The sequence below is a fragment of the Crinia signifera genome, chromosome 6, assembly GCF_055691185.1.
Source record: "Crinia signifera chromosome 6, ASM5569118v1, whole genome shotgun sequence".
Classification (NCBI taxonomy): domain Eukaryota; kingdom Metazoa; phylum Chordata; class Amphibia; order Anura; family Myobatrachidae; genus Crinia; species Crinia signifera.
Genome location: NC_139222.1, coordinates 17,955,213 through 17,974,257, shown reverse-complemented (window position 1 = coordinate 17,974,257; position 19,045 = coordinate 17,955,213). Strand labels below are relative to the sequence as shown.

Here is a 19,045-nt window from a genome sequence, read left to right as displayed (position 1 = left end):
TGCTGCCGGGCGGTCATCATACAGATATAATATCCCTGGTTACAGTATGTATAGGGTGCCACAGATCCTGTGCTGCTGGGCGGTCATCATACAGATATAATATCCCCGGTTACAGTATGTATAGGGTGCCACAGATTCTGTGCTGCTGGGCGGTCATCATACAGATATAATATCCCCGGTTACAGTATGTATAGGGTGCCACAGATTCTGTGCTGCTGGGCGGTCATCATACAGATATAATATCCCTGGTTACAGTATGTATAGGGTGCCACAGATTCTGTGCTGCTGGGCGGTCATCATACAGATATAATATCCCTGGTTACAGTATGTATACGGTGCCACAAATTCTGTGCTGCTGGGCATCATACAGATATAATATCCCTGGTTACAGTATGTATAGGGTGCCACAGATTCTGTGCTGCTGGGCGGTCATCATACAGATATAATATCCCTGGTTACAGTATGTATAGGATACCACAGATTCTGTGCTGCCGGGCGGTCAGCATACAGATATAATATCCCTGGTTACAGTATGTATAGGGGGCCACAGATTCTGTGCTGCTGGGCGGTCATCATACAGATATAATATCCCCGGTTACAGTATGTATAGGGTGCCACAGATTCTATGCTGCTGGGCGGTCATCATACAGATATAATATCCCTGGATACAGTATGTATAGGGTGCCACAGATTCTGTGCTGCTGGGCGGTCATCATACAGATATAATATCCCCGGTTACAGTATATATAGGGTGCCACAGATTCTGTGCTGCCGGGCGGTCATCATACAGATATAATATCCCTGGTTACAGTATGTGTAGGATACCACAGATTCTGTGCTGCCGGGCGGTCAGCATACAGATATAATATCCCTGGTTACAGTATGTATAGGGTGCCACAGATTCTGTGCTGCCGGGCGGTCATCATACAGATATAATATCCCTGGTTACAGTATGTATAGGATACCACAGATTCTGTGCTGCCGGGCGGTCAGCATACAGATATAATATCCCTGGTTACAGTATGTATAGGGGGCCACAGATTCTGTGCTGCTGGGCAGTCATCATACAGATATAATATCACCGGTTACAGTATGTATAGGGGGCCACAGATTCTGTGCTGCTGGGCGGTCATCATACAGATATAATATCCCTGGTTACAGTATGTATAGGGGGCCACAGATTCTGTGCTGCTGGGCGGTCATCATACAGATATAATATCCCTGGTTACAGTATGTATAGGGTGCCACAGATTCTGTGCTGCTGGAAGGTCATCATACAGATATAATATCCCTGGTTACAGTATGTATACGGTGCCACAGATTCTGTGCTGCTGGGCGGTCATCATACAGATATAATATCCCTGGTTACAATATGTATAGGGGGCCACAGATTCTGTGCTGCCATGCGGTCATCATACAGATATACTATCCCTGGTTACAGTATGTATAGGGTGCCACAGATCCTGTGCTGCCGGGCGGTCATCATACAGATATACTATCCCTGGTTACAGTATGTATAGGGTGCCACAGATTCTGTACTGCTGGGCGGTCATCATACAGATATAATATCCCTGGTTACAGTATGTATAGGGGGCCACAGATTCTGTGCTGCTGGGCGGTCATCATACAGATATAATATCCCTGGATACAGTATGTATAGGGTGCCACAGATTCTGTGCTGCCGGGCGGTCATCATACAGATATAATATCCCTGGTTACAGTATGTATAGGGTGCCACAGATTCTGTGCTGCTGGGCGGTCATCATACAGATATAATATCCCTGGTTACAGTATGTATAGGGTGCCACAGATCCTGTGCTGCCGGGCGGTCATCATACAGATATAATATCCCTGGTTACAGTATGTATAGGGTGCCACAGATCCTGTGCTGCCGGGCGGTCATCATACAGATATAATATCCCTGGTTACAGTATGTATAGGGTGCCACAGATTCTGTGCTGCTGGGCGGTCATCATACAGATATAATATCCCTGGTTACAGTATGTATAGGGTGCCACAGATTCTGTGCTGCTGGGCGGTCATCATACAGATATAATATCCCTGGTTACAGTATGTATAGGGTGCCACAGATTCTGTGCTTCTGGGCGGTCATCATACAGATATAATATCCCTGGTTACAGTATGTATAGGGTGCCACAGATTCTGTTCTGCTGGGTGGTCATCATACAGATATAATATCCCCGTTTACAGTATGTATAGGGTGCCACAGATTCTGTGCTGCTGGGCGGTCACCATACAGATATAATATCCCTGGTTACAGTATGTATAGGGGGCCACAGATTCTGTGCTGCTGGGCGGTCATCATACAGATATAATATCCCTGGTTACAGTATATATAGGGGGCCACAGATTCTGTGCTGCTGGGCGGTCATCATACAGATATAATATCCCCGGTTACAGTATGTATAGGGTGCCACAGATTCTGTGCTGCTGGGCGGTCATCATACAGATATAATATCCCTGGTTACAGTATGTATAGGGTGACACAGATTCTGTGCTGCTGGGTGGTCATCATACAGATATAATATCCCTGGTTACAGTATGTATAGGGTGCCACAGATTCTGTGCTGCCGGGCGGTCATCATACAGATATAATATCCCCGGTTACAGTATGTATAGGGTGCCACAGATTCCGTGCTGCTTGGCGGTCATCATACAGATATAATATCCCTGGTTACAGTATGTATAGGGTGCCACAGATTCTGTGCTGCCGGGCGGTCGTCATACAGATATAATATCCCCGGTTACAGTATGTATAGGGTGCCACAGATTCTGTGCTTCTGGGCGGTCATCATACAGATATAATATCCCTGGTTACAGTATGTATAGGGGGCCACAGATTCTGTGCTGCTGGGCGGTCACCATACAGATATAATATCCCTGGTTACAGTATGTATAGGGGGCCACAGATTCTGTGCTGCCGGGCGGGCATCATACAGATATAATATCCCTGGTTACAGTATGTATAGGGTGCCACAGATTCTGTGCTGCTGGGCGGTCATCATACAGATATAATATCCCTGGTTACAGTATGTATAGGGTGCCACAGATTCTGTGCTGCTGGGGGGTCATCATACAGATATAATATCCCTGGTTACAGTATGTATAGGGTGCCGCAGATTCTGTGCCGCTGGGCGGTCATCATACAGATATAATATTCCTGGTTACAGTATGTATAGGGTGCCACAGATTCTGTGCTGCCAGGCGGTCATCATACAGATATAATATCCCTGGTTACAGTATGTATAGGGTGCCACAGATTCTGTGCTGCTGGGCGGTCATCATACAGATATAATATCCCTGGTTACAGTATGTATAGGGTGCCACAGATTCTGTGCTGCTGGGCGGTCATCATACAGATATAATATCCCTGGTTACAGTATGTATAGGGTGCCACAGATTCTGTGCTGCCGGGCGGGCATCATACAGATATAATATCCCTGGTTACAGTATGTATAGGGTGCCACAGATTCTGTGCTGCTGGGCGGTCATCATACAGATATAATATCCCTGGTTACAGTATGTATAGGGGGACACAGATTCTGTGCTGCTGGGCGGTCATCATACAGATATAATATCCCTGGATACAATAAGTATAAATATAACCAGGATTTAGCAGGTACGTGAATACAGATTTGCAGTGTAACAATGTAACAGACAAGAGAGAGGCTTCCAGTCCTGTGACGCTGGCTGGGCAAAGTGGTTGGCTACTATGTAGGCTAATGGGCTGTTGGCCTTTACCATGGACTCGCACAGCGGGGTGTGGGCATCGAGTAACTGAAATTTCCCGGTTTTCTGACTCTGGTCCATAGTACGGGTAAGTGGGTATGAAGTAACTGTGGTCAGAGACTGGTCCTGGGGCCAGGCTCGGCGACAGGGGGGGTCAAAGGGGACAAGTGTGACGGGCCCCGGGGATCTGAAGGGCCCCAGAGCCCGGCCGCCTGTACAGAGCTGGATTAAAGGCTCCCCCACCTGTCGACTGCTGCAAAACACATACTATTACTATTATCCTTAGTGCAGCACTGCACACCACACTGACAGCGGCGCCGGGACCGCAAAGCAGTACTGGGAGGTGAGGTGGGCTTCGGCTGTATGCGTCTCTCTCTGCAGCTTGCAGGAGGAGAGCTGCTCGGGATGCTGGCTTTCTGTTGCTGTGTAGAAGTCAGCTGACTGTGTGTTGGGGCCGGAGGAGGATAACGTGCAGGACAGATCTTGTGTCAGTCCTGTAGTGCATGACAGCCTCTGCGCTGACAAAGTAAGGTACTATAAATCTGACTGACATTCCCTAGCTCCCCACCACCGCACTTGAGGGCAGGCTACTGTGCTACTTATGTATGTGAATTTATTTTTTTAAAGTGATGTGAACTCTTGGTGATAGCCCTTGACCTCCCTGTCACCGGGACTGCAGTGGGGAGGTGTAGGGGGTTAAGGTTAACCATGACTTTAGCTACAGAGGGAAACTAGTCAGTATGTGGAGTATATACATAAATTCTCTCTCAACAAGGGCTAACGCTGCTTCACTGTGCATGCTCTGGCCAATATACATACTCAATATCATCCACTCTTAGCCTATGGGCATGGGCCTGATTCAGATGAAAAATGTAGTTTTGCAAATATTTCTTAGATCCCCATTAGCAGCAGGCACATACTGCCACCTCTGACTGACCTTTGGCTCTAACTGTGTGTAGTTTGTATATTCTCCCTGTGCTTTCGTGGGTTTCCTCCGGGTTCTCTGGTTTCCTCCCACAATGTGCACCAGCCCACAGTCGCTCGGAGATGGAGTCGGCTGTTTACTATCTGCACTGCGTGCGGCCCAGGTGTACCCGCTGGACACTGCCATCTCTCTGGCTCCTGCATGCTTGCTGCCCTTTTGCAGCACCCCAGGTTGTGTGGGTTTGAGATTAGGTGGGGACAGAGGTCGGAGGGGGGGGGGGGGGGGGGGTTGGGCAGAGGGGCCCAGAAAATATCAGTGTACAGGGCCCCAAGATTTCTGTTGCCAGCCCTGCCTGGGGCATATTATAGTGTAGGAAAAGTGAATGGGTCAGAACCAGACGGGCCGTACAATACTAGGGGACAGACAGAATCCGGTCAGAGAACAGCCAGAGGTCACACTGTGAAGTCACAAAGAGGAGTATCCTAGGAAGAACCCGAAGATGGCGGCTGTTGGCTAGATATAACCTCAGTGAAATGTGGGTACTACGGCCGCATAAGAGAAGAAACACACGAAATCGCAAACACGGCTAAAATGCAAAAAAGCTTTTAATGCTCCATTCAAACTCATAATCCAATAATAAAAGCTATTTATCTCTAATGATAAAAATGATGACATAATACAGAAAAAAAGAGTGAAATATGTATTAAAACATATTCCCACAGATAAGCCCGTCCAGAGCAAATCATTTGGTTTCAACAGCAACAGAGTTCTCCAGAGATCACTTTGATATTGAATATTGATTAATAGCACAACTGTAGTTCTAATGGGTTAGTGTATGGGAGATCAATAGTTACTGGTTAGAGGAAGCCAGAAGCTGTCCATGCAATAGCTCAGTGGGGGTTATTCTAGTTCACTCTTTCTGACAAAATCCTTCTTAGATGGACAAAACCATGTGCACTGCAGGGGGGCAGATGTAACGTGCTGAGAGAGAATTAGATTTGGGTGAGTTATTTTGTTTCTGTGCAGGGTAAATACTGACTGCTTTATTTTTACACTGCAATATAGATCTCACTTTCAAGTAAAACCCCCACCCAAATCTAACTCTCTCTGCACATGTAACATCTGCCCCACCTGCAGTGCATATGGTTTTGTCCATCTAAGAAGAATTTCTTCAGAAAGAGTGAACTAGAATAAGCACTCAGCAGTGCTGCCCGCGGCTCTAAGAACATGGCCGCCGTCCTCCTGCACTGAGGACATGTACAGACAGTGCAGGAGGCAGCTGCAAAGGGCTGTGGGCTGGATGTAGGCGGGATGAGGGGCCAGAGCAGACATCAGGAATCCTGCCTCTGCCGATCATCACAAGGAACCCTACTTCCGGTGGCCGGCCTGTACATGTGCTGTGTACTTCCCCCTACTAGTGCTTGCAGCCTCTGTGGTCATCCGGCGGCGGCGGGGAGATCAGCCTCACTACCTCAGGTACAGTAATAGCATATTTCATAGGGGGAGAACCGGACTGAAGAGTCAGGACACCGCAGGATTCTCCGGGAGAAGCCTGTGGTGTCCTGACTCCTCAGTCCTTTTATTATGCAAGGGGTGCAGCCTTCGGTGTTGGGATGTTATGCGGGGGGAGCAGCCTGTGGTGTCCTGATGGTATGCAGGGGGAGCAGCCTGTGGTGTCCTCCTGTTGTTATGCAGAGGGAGCAGCCTGTGGTGTCCTCCTGTTGTTGTTATGCAGGGGGAGCAGCCTGTGGTGTCCTCCTGTTATGCAGGGGGAGCAGCCTGTGGTGTCCTCCTGTTATGCAGGGGGAGCAGCCTGTGGTGTCCTCCTGTTGTTATGCAGGGGGAGCAGCCTGTGGTGTCCTCCTGTTATGCAGGGGGAGCAGCCTGTGTTGGGATGTTATGCGGGGGGGGGCAGCCTGTGGTGTCCTGATGGTATGCAGGGGGAGCAGCCTGTGGTGTCCTGATGGTATGCAGGGGGAGCAGCCTGTGGTGTCCTCCTGTTGTTATGCAGGGTGAGCAGCCTGTGGTGTCCTCCTGTTGTTATTATTATAATACAGGGGGAGCAGCCTGTGGTGTCCTCCTGTTGTTATGCAGGGGGAGCAGCCTGTGGTGTCCTCCTGTTGTTATTATTATAATACAGGGGGAGTAGCCTGTGGTGTCCTCCTGTTGTTATGCAGGGGGAGCAGCCTGTGGTGTCCTCCTGTTGTTATTATAATACAGGGGGAGCAGCCTGTGGTGTCCTCCTGTTGTTATGCAGGGGGAGCAGCCTGTGGTGTCCTCCTGTTATGCAGGGGGAGCAGCCTGTGGTGTCCTCCTGTTGTTATGCAGGGGGAGCAGCCTGTGGTGTCCTCCTGTTGTTATGCAGGAGGAGCAGCCTGTGGCGTCCTCCTGTTGTTATGCAGGGGGAGCAGCCTGTGGTGTCCTGTTGTTATGCAGGGGGAGCAGCCTGCGGTGTCCTCCTGTTGTTATGCAGGGGGAGCAGCCTGCGTTGTCCTCCTGTTGTTATGCAGGGGGAGCAGCCTGTGGTGTCCTCCTGTTGTTATTATTATAATACAGGGGGAGCAGCCTGTGGTGTCCTCCTGTTGTTATGCAGGGGGAGCAGCCTGTGGTGTCCTCCTGTTGTTATTATTATAATACAGGGGGAGCAGCCTGTGGTGTCCTCCTGTTGTTATGCAGGGGGAGCAGCCTGTGGTGTCCTCCTGTTGTTATTATTATAATACAGGGGGAGCAGCCTGTGGTGTCCTCCTGTTGTTATGCAGGGGGAGCAGCCTGTGGTGTCCTCCTGTTGTTATTAATATAATACAGGGGGAGCAGCCTGTGGTGTCCTCCTGTTGTTATGCAGGGGGAGCAGCCTGTGTTGTCCTCCTGTTGTTGTTATTATTATAATACAGGGGGAGCAGCCTGTGGTGTCCTCCTGTTGTTATGCAGGGGGAGCAGCCTGTGGTGTCCTCCTGTTGTTGTTATTATAATACAGGGGGAGCAGCCTGTGGTGTCCTCCTATTGTTATGCAGGGGGAGCAGCCTGTGGTGTCCTCCTGTTGTTATTATTATTATAATACAGGGGGAGCAGCCTGTGGTGTCCTCCTGTTGTTATGCAGGGGGAGCAGCCTGTGGTGTCCTCCTGTTGTTGTTATTATTATAATACAGGGGGAGCAGCCTGTGGTGTCCTCCTGTTGCTATGCAGGGGGAGCAGCCTGTGGTGTCCTCCTGTTGTTATGCAGGGGGAGCAGCCTGTGGTGTCCTCCTGTTGTTGTTATTATTATAATACAGGGGGAGCAGCCTGTGGTGTCCTCCTGTTGTTATGCAGGGGGAGCAGCCTGTGGTGTCCTCCTGTTGTTATTATTATAATACAGGGGGAGCAGCCTGTGGTGTCCTCATGTTGTTATGCAGGGGAGCAGCCTGTGGTGTCCTCCTGTTGTTATTATTATAATACAGGGGGAGCAGCCTGTGGTGTCCTCCTGTTGTTATGCAGGGGGAGCAGCCTGTGGTGTCCTCCTGTTGTTATGCAGGGGGAGCAGCCTGTGGTGTCCTCCTGTTGTTATTATTATAATACAGGGGGAGCAGCCTGTGGTGTCCTCCTGTTGTTATGCAGGGGAGCAGCCTGTGGTGTCCTCCTGTTGTTATTATTATAATACAGGGGGAGCAGCCTGTGGTGTCCTCCTGTTGTTATGCAGGGGGAGCAGCCTGTGGTGTCCTCCTGTTGTTATGCAGGGGGAGCAGCCTGTGGTGTCCTCCTGTTGTTATTATTATAATACAGGGGGAGCAGGGGTTTTTCCCAGCCCTCAAACCTCACCTCTGACGGAGCAAATATTTTCAATGTTAAAGTTCTAATAATAAAGTATCTATGGTATAATCAACTCCAGGCCTAATTTTTTTTTTTTTTTTTAATTAATAATATTTTTTTTAACGAAAACCTCACATTAACAGGTGCCAGAGTACTCACCGGCAGTCGGGATTCTGACACCCAGTCATTACCCCGATGTCGGAATCCCGACTGCTAAAAGCCCTACACACGGGCAGCCGATATTCTCCCTCGTGGGGGTCCATGACCCCCATAGAGGGAGAATAAAATACTGTGCCCGCAAGGGGCTTCATTGCGCTCCCCACGCTGTCTGAATCCGGGCAGTCGGGATTCCCGATGTCGGACTAATGACTGTTGGAATCCCGACTGTCGGTGTGTTATACCACACCCCCTTTTTTTTTTTTTTTACAAAACTTTTTATTGAGACATTGCATACATACAATAGGTAATATCTATCAAACATTGTGTATTATTTGACATTTAGTAAGTCATTTTAGCAGTGTACAGAATTGTAGGGTCATGTATCTAACCGTCATACATTTTAACAACCGATCCTGGTAACATTTCCGTTATGCGTGTTAGTCAATTATCATTCAAGGGGGACAGGAGGGTCCTGGGCAGCCATTCTGGTCAGATACCATGTGGTTGATTTCAGACTGGCATGTATCATTTTTCTTGTGTTAAGCGGTAAGGTGGGTATGTAGGAGTCCCATAGGCGGAAAAACCTCTCTACTTGTTTGTTTTTATCTACAACTGCTTCTACCCAGTCCATTCTGAATAATAAGTGAAGTTTTGCTAGGAATACAGGGAATTGTGGGGGTGTATGATCAATCCAGCTTTGAAGGATGGTCTTTCTTCCCGCAGCGCTCAAGGCCAGCAAGAGTTTTTTGCTTTCTTTCGTCATGCGCATATCCGGGTCAAATATGCCTAGAATTGCCCACTCTGGGTTCATGGGGACAAATGTGACTAATTTGGCCTCCGCGTAGCATTTTATTAGAGGCCAAAAGTAGCGTATTATTGGGCAAGCCCACAAACAATGGAAGTTGTCTGCATTTTCCATGTGGCATTTTGGGCAGGTATGGGTATTAGAGGTTCCTATGTGGTATCTTCTAACTGGAGATAAGTATGAGTTATGGTATATATTGAGAAAAAGTTGCGTGTACATGCTGGCCTTGAGGGTCTGCCGAGAGTAGAGGAGACCTTTTTGCAATTGTGCTATGTCTAATGAGGGAAAGTGGGTTAGCCAAGGAGACATTCCCCCTTTTATTACAGAGTGATCAATGATTTGTCTTAGGTAGGTGTAGTGTATTGATATAGCTTTGGAGGTTGGAACTGGGTAAGACATCATGGTGTCCAGAGTATTAGTCCAGTCAGCGTCTGCAAAATGATTGAGAACATGCGATACATAGAATCTGGCCTGTACAAATGCTTACGGGTATGGGCTGACCGTAGTATATTGGGCTGATAGTTCGGAGAAGCGTAAAGGGCACCTCTCCTCTTTCATTGTTAACGACCCTACTGAGGTGATACCTGCCTGTTTCCAAGCATTGAAGGGATGAGCAGCCATGCCGTCCAAGAATGCCGGGTTATTTAGAAGGGGTAGATAGAGGGAGTGGTGTTGGTTCAAACCTGCTGCATGTCGCAGTATGTGCCATATTTTCCTAGTGGTCCATAGGAGAGGGTTATGTTTTACATTTTCAGGTATTTCCTGGTCGTGTTGGTGCAGAAAGCTGATTAGATTGGTATTGCCTAGGGATCCTTGATCTAATGTTGTGTTAGTGTATATTGAGCTGCCGTGTAGCCAGTCCCGTAGGTGTCTGAATAGGGCTGCATAATTATATGTAGTGATGTCTGGAAAGTTTATGCCCCCATTGAATACTGGTTGAACAAGTTTTCTCATGGCTATGCGTGCTCGTCCATTTTTCCAGATACACTTTCGGAAGAGTTTTGTAATGTTTTGAGTGTCTTTTTTCGTTAGTAGCACAGGAAGCATTTGTAAGGGGTAAAGTAATCTAGGGATTGCTACCATTTTTAATAGATTTGCCCTTCCCAGGTATGAAAGTGGGAGATGTTCCCATCTATTGATATCGTTGGTTAAGGTGTTAATAGCTTTGGTGACATTCAGAGTGTATAGGTTTGCAGGGTTGCGTGGTAGTAAAACCCCTAAATATGGGATATGTGAAGTTTGCCATTTTAGTGTGAGTTGGTTTGCCCACGGGGGGGGGTGTTGGGTCCATATAGGAGCATGCCTTTCGATTTGTCGATATTAATACTTAATCCAGTTATAGGTTCAAAGGATGTTATTTTGTCTAATAAGGAGGGTAATGTAGTCTCTGGGTTGTTTACGTAAAGGAGGATGTCGTCGGCAAATGCCGATAGTTTTAGCTCTTGTGTGCCTATTTTTACGCCTTTGAAATCTGGCCAGTTGTGTAGTGTACGTAGAATGGGGTCCAGTGCGATGTTGAATAGGAGGGGTGATAGAGGGCATCCCTGTCGGGTTCCTTTTTCTAGTTTAAAGCGGGGTCCTTTACAACCATTTATTAGTAGTGAGGCCTGTGGGTTTTGGTATATAGTGCGAATGAAGGCTATAAATTCTGGGTCAAATCCCCTTTTTTCCAGAACATAGTATAGATGTGGCCATAATATCATATTGAATGCTTTATTCGCATCTAAGCTTAAAAGCATATTTCGAGAGTGAGGGGAGTTGTGGGAGGAAATGATTGCTGCTATCGCCGCGCGTACTGCTTTAATCGAGTGTCTTCCTTGTACAAATCCCATTTGTGTACCACACCCCATTTAACAATACGCTGTTATGGGCCAGTGCTCTGGACTTGCCCCCCAGGCTAAAAGTTGCCAGCCAGCCCCTGGTGGTGGGGGAGGGGTGCTAATCTAGGAAGAAGCAATCTCAGGCTTCAGGTGTGTACGGATACACCATATAGACTATATGGGAAGAGGGGGCCCTAGCCTGCACACCCTGTAATGAGAGGTGCTACAGTACCTTGCTGAGATTTTTAGCTATAAGCAGAACAGAGGAGGTTTGCAGGTGCACTATGCCCTCATTACTGCTAACATGTGTTCCTTTACTATTTCATTTATGAGGTTGTTAGCATACATTTGGCCAAAGATATGCACCTGCCCACCGTGCTAAGCTCACCTCTTTCGAGCAGGTCCCTAGCACTATGGGGTTCATGCCTGGGGCACAGGGCACCCCCAAACCAGTCCAGTAACCCCCCCCCAGGGCATCACATGAATAAAATATAGCTGTGAAGTGTAGTAGAGTGTAAAGTGTCATAGAATGTAGGGTATGTGGAAGCAACTAATGGTGATAAAGGGTGTGTCCAAAGTAATAAATTGTGAAAAAAAATGTGAAAAACTACATATAAAAAAGACATACACAGAAAAACGATTATATGTTTATGTGAGTCTATGTGTAAAGTAGCGATGCCCTGGAGTGGTCCAGCCAGACAGGCCCAAGGGGGCTCCGCACCCAGACAATTACCCCAAGAAAACTGACATTTATAAAGTATTAGGACTTACTTGAAATTAGGCCTTCATCACGGTTGTGCAGTCATTGCTAGTCCCTGCTTAAAAAGGGTGCTGGGGGAGGGGTGCTCATCTATAGTCCTAATACTTTATAAATGTTAATTGTCTGGAAAGGGCTGGAAATGAATGTTGTTGAGGTTAATATTACTCTAGGGACAAAAAAACACAAGAATTTTTTGAAAAAAATTCAAAGCCTTTCACCGCGGTTTGACAAAGCCAAATCGAAATCCCGGCGATGAATCCAAATCTTCGGCCCCGACGCTCATCTCTAATATACACACAGACAGGTGCATGGGGCAAAAAGCAGCATTGGTGGACAATGGTAAAATATATATACAAAAAGAATGGGGTGAAGTGCCAAGATAAATAGTAGTAGGTCAAAGAACACCCCCTAAATGATGGGGTGTCGGCACCAGTCCAATCAGGATGGTGGTGAACCGTCTTTGCTCTACGTATTGTCAGGAATATTTGGAACTTGGAAGTGTATATGAAAAAAAAAAGGATTTTTTTATTCAATACAATGAGGGGGAGGGGTACAAAAAGCGTGTGTATATGTGTATATATGTATATGTGTATATATATATATATATATATATATATATATATATATATATATATATATATATAAACACGGGTAAAGAACAATGAATATTTTCATGTATAAGGTATAAAAATATAAAAAGAACGCTCAGCTTTTAAGTCGGAGGTGAGGTAGGTCTCAGAAGCTTTATTGGAAAAAGGGGGTGAAAAGGTCGCACAGGGATATATAAAGTTTATATTTTATTAGTGGACCCTCATATATTATTTTCTGAAATATTTCTTAGATGAGAGAGGGTGTGCTATCACTGGACACCAAAAGACACAAATTTACAAAAACGAGAAAGGTTTGTCGCTAGGTGATGCACCTGAAGAATGATTCATTTAAAACATAACCTTTATTAGTTATATTATTTTAAAATGTAGCGAAGTATTAGACACACAAATCACACAACATAAAGTGAATTTAAAAGGGATAATATACCCCAACTCTGTATTCTCCCCTTTCTGATCTCCCACTAATGTCAGTATGGTGTTTTATCATACACCCACTGGTATCTGTAATGATAATTGTTAGTGACAGGTGTGGGAGTTGACTCAGCTGTCAACCTGGCCGTATATATCCAATGCAGGGATTATACCCTTATTAGTAGGGTATTGGATATTTTAATAATCCGCAAATATAACAATGGTGGGTAGCGGGTGGATGCACAGTTCAAACCTGTGCCAGGGTGCGGTATCAGGCTTAGACGCACACAGTTCCTGCTGCCGCCCGCTGTATGACAGACTGGGCTGAGGCGCATGAGATGAGCGCCAGCAGTCTCAAATCTGTCACAAGGATCAGTGTATCTCGGTGTGGACGCCACACACCGTGACCTCTGACGCGTGCCCAGTGGAGACTGGCGCAAGTGCTGTACTGCGGCTCAGGCTGAATTACAGTTTCACAAATATTTACACATTGGTATGTGGGGAGGGGAATAGGGGAGTCATAACAGATGCTGACAGGGTCAGCGTACGCTTCGCTTAGAGAGCTTCATCAGGACCAACCTGACCTGCTCCTGATATACCTAGTTTCTCATGAATATTCATGACCCATGCTGGAAGTGAGCAAATGAGATCACCTGGTTATCCTTAATTCGAACTTAATAATTATTGTGTCAAGGAGTCCATTGTTAGTTTATCTATTTGGCATATTAGCCTCCTATTTACTATATCTACCCAAACTCTATTTGTCATGTTTCTATTCACAGGGAAGGGGGGGAGGTACTTTTACCTAATTGTGCAATTCTGATAATTGTTTACATCTGCAGTGCCAGGTGATACTTGCTGGATACTCTTCCTTTCTCTCATGTTTAGAGATCCATGTGCACTGTTCCCGTGTGAGCGCACATCGGTAGCCAGATAGAGAGGGCAGGCAACACTATATACTGTAAATGGTGCCCCTCTAGCATGCATTGAGATGCACTTGCATCTAACAGTAGGATCTGCCATGTGTACACACCAGAACACCGGGACTATTACAGAATGGAGGCCATAGTACAGGAGATCAGCCTAATACTCAACCGCTGGGTAGTGCCTAGAGACAACCTGTTATAAAGAGTGGTACTTACACAGAGCACTGCACATCTCCCTGCTGCCACCAGGTAAGGAGCCTGAGCCACTTATACTGGCACCAGGAAGGGGAAGCACTGGCCATCACCATGGTCACTGGGCAGATGGGAGGCAGAATGATGAGATGGTTGCCAGACTAGAAGACTGACACCTGTCATCTACAGTACCGCAGGCACCAAGGACGTACCATCACCCCCAAACCTGGTACCAAGGAGTTGGGCTTTGTTGTGCTGCTTTAGCAACCAGCCAGTGGTCAGGGCTTTGTGGCTCTATGTACGTAAGACCCAGGATTTGCACTGGATGGATGACCTGCTGGGTCTGCAGGATAACAGCAGGAGAGGCTGGTTAGCCTGTGATCAGCATTATCAGGTGGATCACTGTTACCAGGATTACCTTGTAGCAAGTCTGCCTGTTCCTGATCCTGTTGGGGCACCAAGAGACTGGTGTGTGCAGCTAGGATGGTGTGGCACGGAGCCTCTGCTAAGCTGGGGTGCTGGGCTGTCACCTGCTCCTCAGTGCAGCTCTTACCCAATGTGACCAGTCTGGGTACCCCAGAGATGCCAGCTTGCCCTTAGGACCAGCTTTGGGGCATCCCTTATGCCTTCCCTTTATGCTCTTTGTTTCTGTTCTGTTATATTACTGTTCTCCTTGTTAGGATTGTTCTCATTCCTGAATAGTGTTTATCCCCTCTCCCCTGTTCTTTACTCCTATTCTGTCTTTAGGGGCTTTGTTAGGCAGAATAGTGACACCCAGTCTTACAGTTCTCTTACACTGCCCGGCTCCCAATACTTCAGTGTCTCCCAATGCACTAATATAATAAGGGTTACCTCATCTACATAAGTCCCATTATTTGCTGCATGATATTTAGTACTGTAGGAAAGTATTTATAACGGAATAACTTGTACTCACTAATAGCATGAAATGGGTGAGGGGAAAGGGGAAGAGCGATATCTCTATATCTGTATGTTATTTCCAGCAGATGGACACAGAAGCAGGAATACCTCGGAGGGACGTCTTATTCTGTCTCCAGATTATAAAACAGAAGAGAACATCACACAGGATTCTCCAGAAGACACCTCCATTACCCTAAATATACAGCCAGTGCTTCACAGTGCAGATACATCACCTGATACCTCTAATCCTGAGGACTATTCTCCTGGTAACTCAGATACTGCTACACATAGAACAGCTCATACAGGTGTTAACACATTCACCTGTACTGAATGTGATAAATGTTTTATAAATCAGTCAGTTTTTATTAGACATCAGAGAAATCACTCAGGTGAGAAGCCGTTTCCATGTTCTGAGTGTGGGAAATGCTTTACCCAGAAATCAGATCTTGTTAAACATGAAAGAACTCACACAGGTGAGAAACCATTTCCATGTTCTGAGTGTGGGAAATGTTTTTCCCGGAAATCACATCTTGTTATACATGTGAAAACTCACACAGGTGAAAAGCCATTTACATGTTCTGAGTGTGGAAATTCTTTTATCTCAAAATCGGAACTTGTTATACATAAGAGAACTCACACAGGAGAGAAACCATTTCCATGTTCTGAGTGTGGGAAATATTTTGCCCGGAAATCACATGTTGTCCTACATATGAGAACTCACACAGGTGAGAAGCCATTTCCATGTTCTGAGTGTGGGAAATCTTTTACCTGGAAATCACAGCTTCTCCTACATGAGAGAACTCACACAGGTGAGAGGCCATTTCCATGTTCTGAGTGTGGGAAATATTTTACCATGAAATCATCTCTTATTATACATTGTAGAACTCACAAAAGTGAGAAGCCATTTCCATGTTCTGAGTGTGGGAAATCTTTTACGATGAAATCCGCTCTTATTGCACATCATAGAACTCATACAAATGAGAAGCCATTTCCATGTTCTGAGTGCGAGAAATCTTTTACCCATAAATCAGAGCTTGTCATACATGAGAGATCTCACACAGGTGAGAAGCCATTTCCATGTTATGAGTGTGGGAAAAGTTTTTCCTGGAAATGTGTTCTTGTTACACATAAGCGAACTCACACAGGAGAGAAACCATTTCCATGTTCTGAGTGTGAGAAATCTTTTGCCCAGAAATCACATCTTATCCGACATGTGAAAATTCACACAGAAGAGAAGCCATTTCCATGTTCTGAGTGTGGGAAATCTTTTGCCCGGAAATCACATTTTGTCCTACATGAGAGAACTCACACAGGGGAGAAACCATTTCCATGTTCTGAGTGTGGGAAATCTTTTGCCATGAAATCAAGTCTTTTCCGACATGAGAGAACTCACACAGGTGAGAAGCCATTTCCATGTTCTGAGTGTGGGAAATCTTTTGCCATGAAATCAAATCTTGTCCAACATGAGAGAACTCACACAGGTAAGAAATAGTTTTCATGTCACCAAGGGCCTAATTCAGACCTGATTGCTGGGCTGTGAGTTTTCAGTGCCCAGCAACCAGGTACACACCACTTCATACAAGTACATTCCCGCCCAAAAGCACATCTGGCAAATGCTATTACAGGGTCAGAAATGGAGAGGGTTTTGGGGTGATCGCACAAGACTAGGATATGGAGAGGACCCCTGTGTAACAATAAATGGATGGGTATTGTAGGGGTGTGCTACCTCAGGACAAGATTAATGGACATATAAGAAAAGAGAAGAATGTCCTTTTGTTAGGTGCACCTCATAGACAAAGAATCTAAAATTTAACTTTTATTATATCATTTATAAAAGGCTGCGAGTATTTAAAACCATGTAACAGACAAGGGTGGGTAAACACACATAAAAATGGGGTGGCAGGCAGGTGTTTGCTGACAATGATATTTAATAATTCTGTAGGGATAGCAGTGTGCAGGGCTGATATAGTGAATAGACCAGATCACTGTCTGATGCCAAAACAAATAATGCTCTGCTCAAGGAGTCTGGATTAGTGCCCTTATTGCACAGGACTCGTTCTACCTAGTATGTGATACGATATGCTTAAACGGTGTAAACTCCCGTAATTGCCGTGTTTATGCTAATCACAGGCAATGCTGCAGCTATAACATTCCTGATTCCTCCGATGTGTCTACTCCGTAACAATATCAGAGAGATCTCAACATCGGTGAATCAGTGTACGGTCAAAGGGTAGTACGAGTGGGGGTATCTCTGGGGTTGATTAATCGCCCAATATAAATTGTAGGGGCATATAGACCTCCAAGAGATTGGCTCCCTGTATAATGAAATAGAGATCCAATCAGGGGTATCTCTATTCTAAGTACACCAGAAGGTAGAAGCCCTAATAAGGGCTATAGAGTCTGCGCACTGCTAAACATCAATCAAAATACATTGTATGAAAAATAATAAATCAGCAAAGCAAGTCTGCCTGCGCACCGCTAGCCGGCACGCGCTTCGCAGTTAAGCTTCCTCAGGGCCTCTTCGGAAGTATACATATATACATATTTGTGTCTATATTAGCATGCCGTTTTTTTATTTAAGAAAAAGCAGCTGGATTTACAGTATAGAACACATGGATATAATTCAAATAACATTAAAATCTGTAATTACCAACAACATTGATTGCTTGTGTTTCTTAAGATTAGATCAAAAATGTAGAAAAGCCACAATGAAGGAGCCTCTTTGGCCTTGAGGAAGCTTAACTGTGAAGTGCGTGCCGGCTAGCGGTGCGCAGGCAGACTTGCTTTGCTGATTTATTATTTTTCATATAATGTATTTTGATTGATGTTTAGCAGTGCGCAGACTCTATAGCCCTTATTACGGCTTCTACCTTCTGGTGTACTTAGAATAGAGATACCCCTGATTGGATCTCTATTTCATTATACAGGGAGCCAATCTCTTGGAGGTCTATATGCCCCTACAATTTATATTGGGCGATTAATCAACCCCAGAGATACCCCCACTCGTACTACCCTTTGACCGTACACTGATTCACCGATGTTGAGATCTCTCTGATATTGTTACGGAGTAGACACATCGGAGGAATCAGGAATGTTATAGCTGCAGCATTGCCTGTGATTAGCATAAACACGGCAATTACGGGAGTTTACACCGTTTAAGCATATCGTATCACATACTAGGTAGAACGAGTCCTGTGCAATAAGGGCACTAATCCAGACTCCTTGAGCAGAGCATTATTTGTTTTGGCATCAGACAGTGATCTGGTCTATTCACTATATCAGCCCTGCACACTGCTATCCCTACAGAATTATTAAATATCATTGTCAGCAAACACCTGCCTGCCACCCCATTTTTATGTGTGTTTACCCACCCTTGTCTGTTACATGGTTTTAAATACTCGCAGCCTTTTATAAATGATATAATACAAGTTAAATTTTAGATTCTTTGTCTATGAGGTGCACCTAACAAAAGGACATTCTTCTCTTTTCTTAAATGCTATTACAGCCATGCAAAGGTGGAAATTCATTCAACCAGCCATTGAATTCCCCCCACAACCCCAGGTGTAGTGCCATGAAAGTACTCTGCAGTGCGATGGCTGTGAGGAGATTGGGACCACTGATGTTGTAAGCATCCCTCCCTCCCAATGGCCTGGAGAGCATCCTTTTTGTTCCCCAATCTGTAGGCTTGGTGCTATGTTATTATTCAATAAATACACTTTCCTTAAGAATTGGACTCCGGCTATTTCTTGAATCCTGATTGATGCAACTAGATCTTTGACAATAGTAAGTTACTTTGATGTTCAAAATGTTTCCATTAATTCCAATGGTTTACCTCCTTATTAATCCAGATTACTGTTATAAAGTTTATGTGCCTTAATATATTCTTAGCTGTTTCTGTCTCATAGGTGAGATTTCAGAATCAACTTTATTGGCCATGTATGCTTGCATACACTAGGAATTTTTTGTGGATTTACAATGCAGCATC

At 45.6% G+C, this 19,045-nt stretch overlaps 2 protein-coding genes across 4 annotated transcripts in view; one reads left to right on the top strand and one right to left on the bottom strand.

Moving 5' to 3' along the window:
• The window catches only part of LOC146010070 (uncharacterized), a 32,187-nt gene extending 15,313 nt beyond the window's left edge, over window positions 1–16,874 (top strand). The window contains exon 5 of one of the 2 annotated variants that reach the window (XM_083150946.1): window positions 15,147–16,874. In XM_083150946.1, coding sequence (XP_083007072.1) covers window positions 15,147–16,552 — 1,406 coding nt within the window. In that variant the 3' untranslated portion in view covers window positions 16,553–16,874. Of the gene's footprint in view, window positions 1–15,143 lie in introns of both variants that reach the window. The other variant, XM_083150945.1, reaches the window with a different exon arrangement.
• Window positions 1–19,045, bottom strand: part of LOC146010069 (uncharacterized) — a 146,784-nt gene that overhangs the window by 84,318 nt on the left and 43,421 nt on the right. The window lies entirely within an intron of this gene.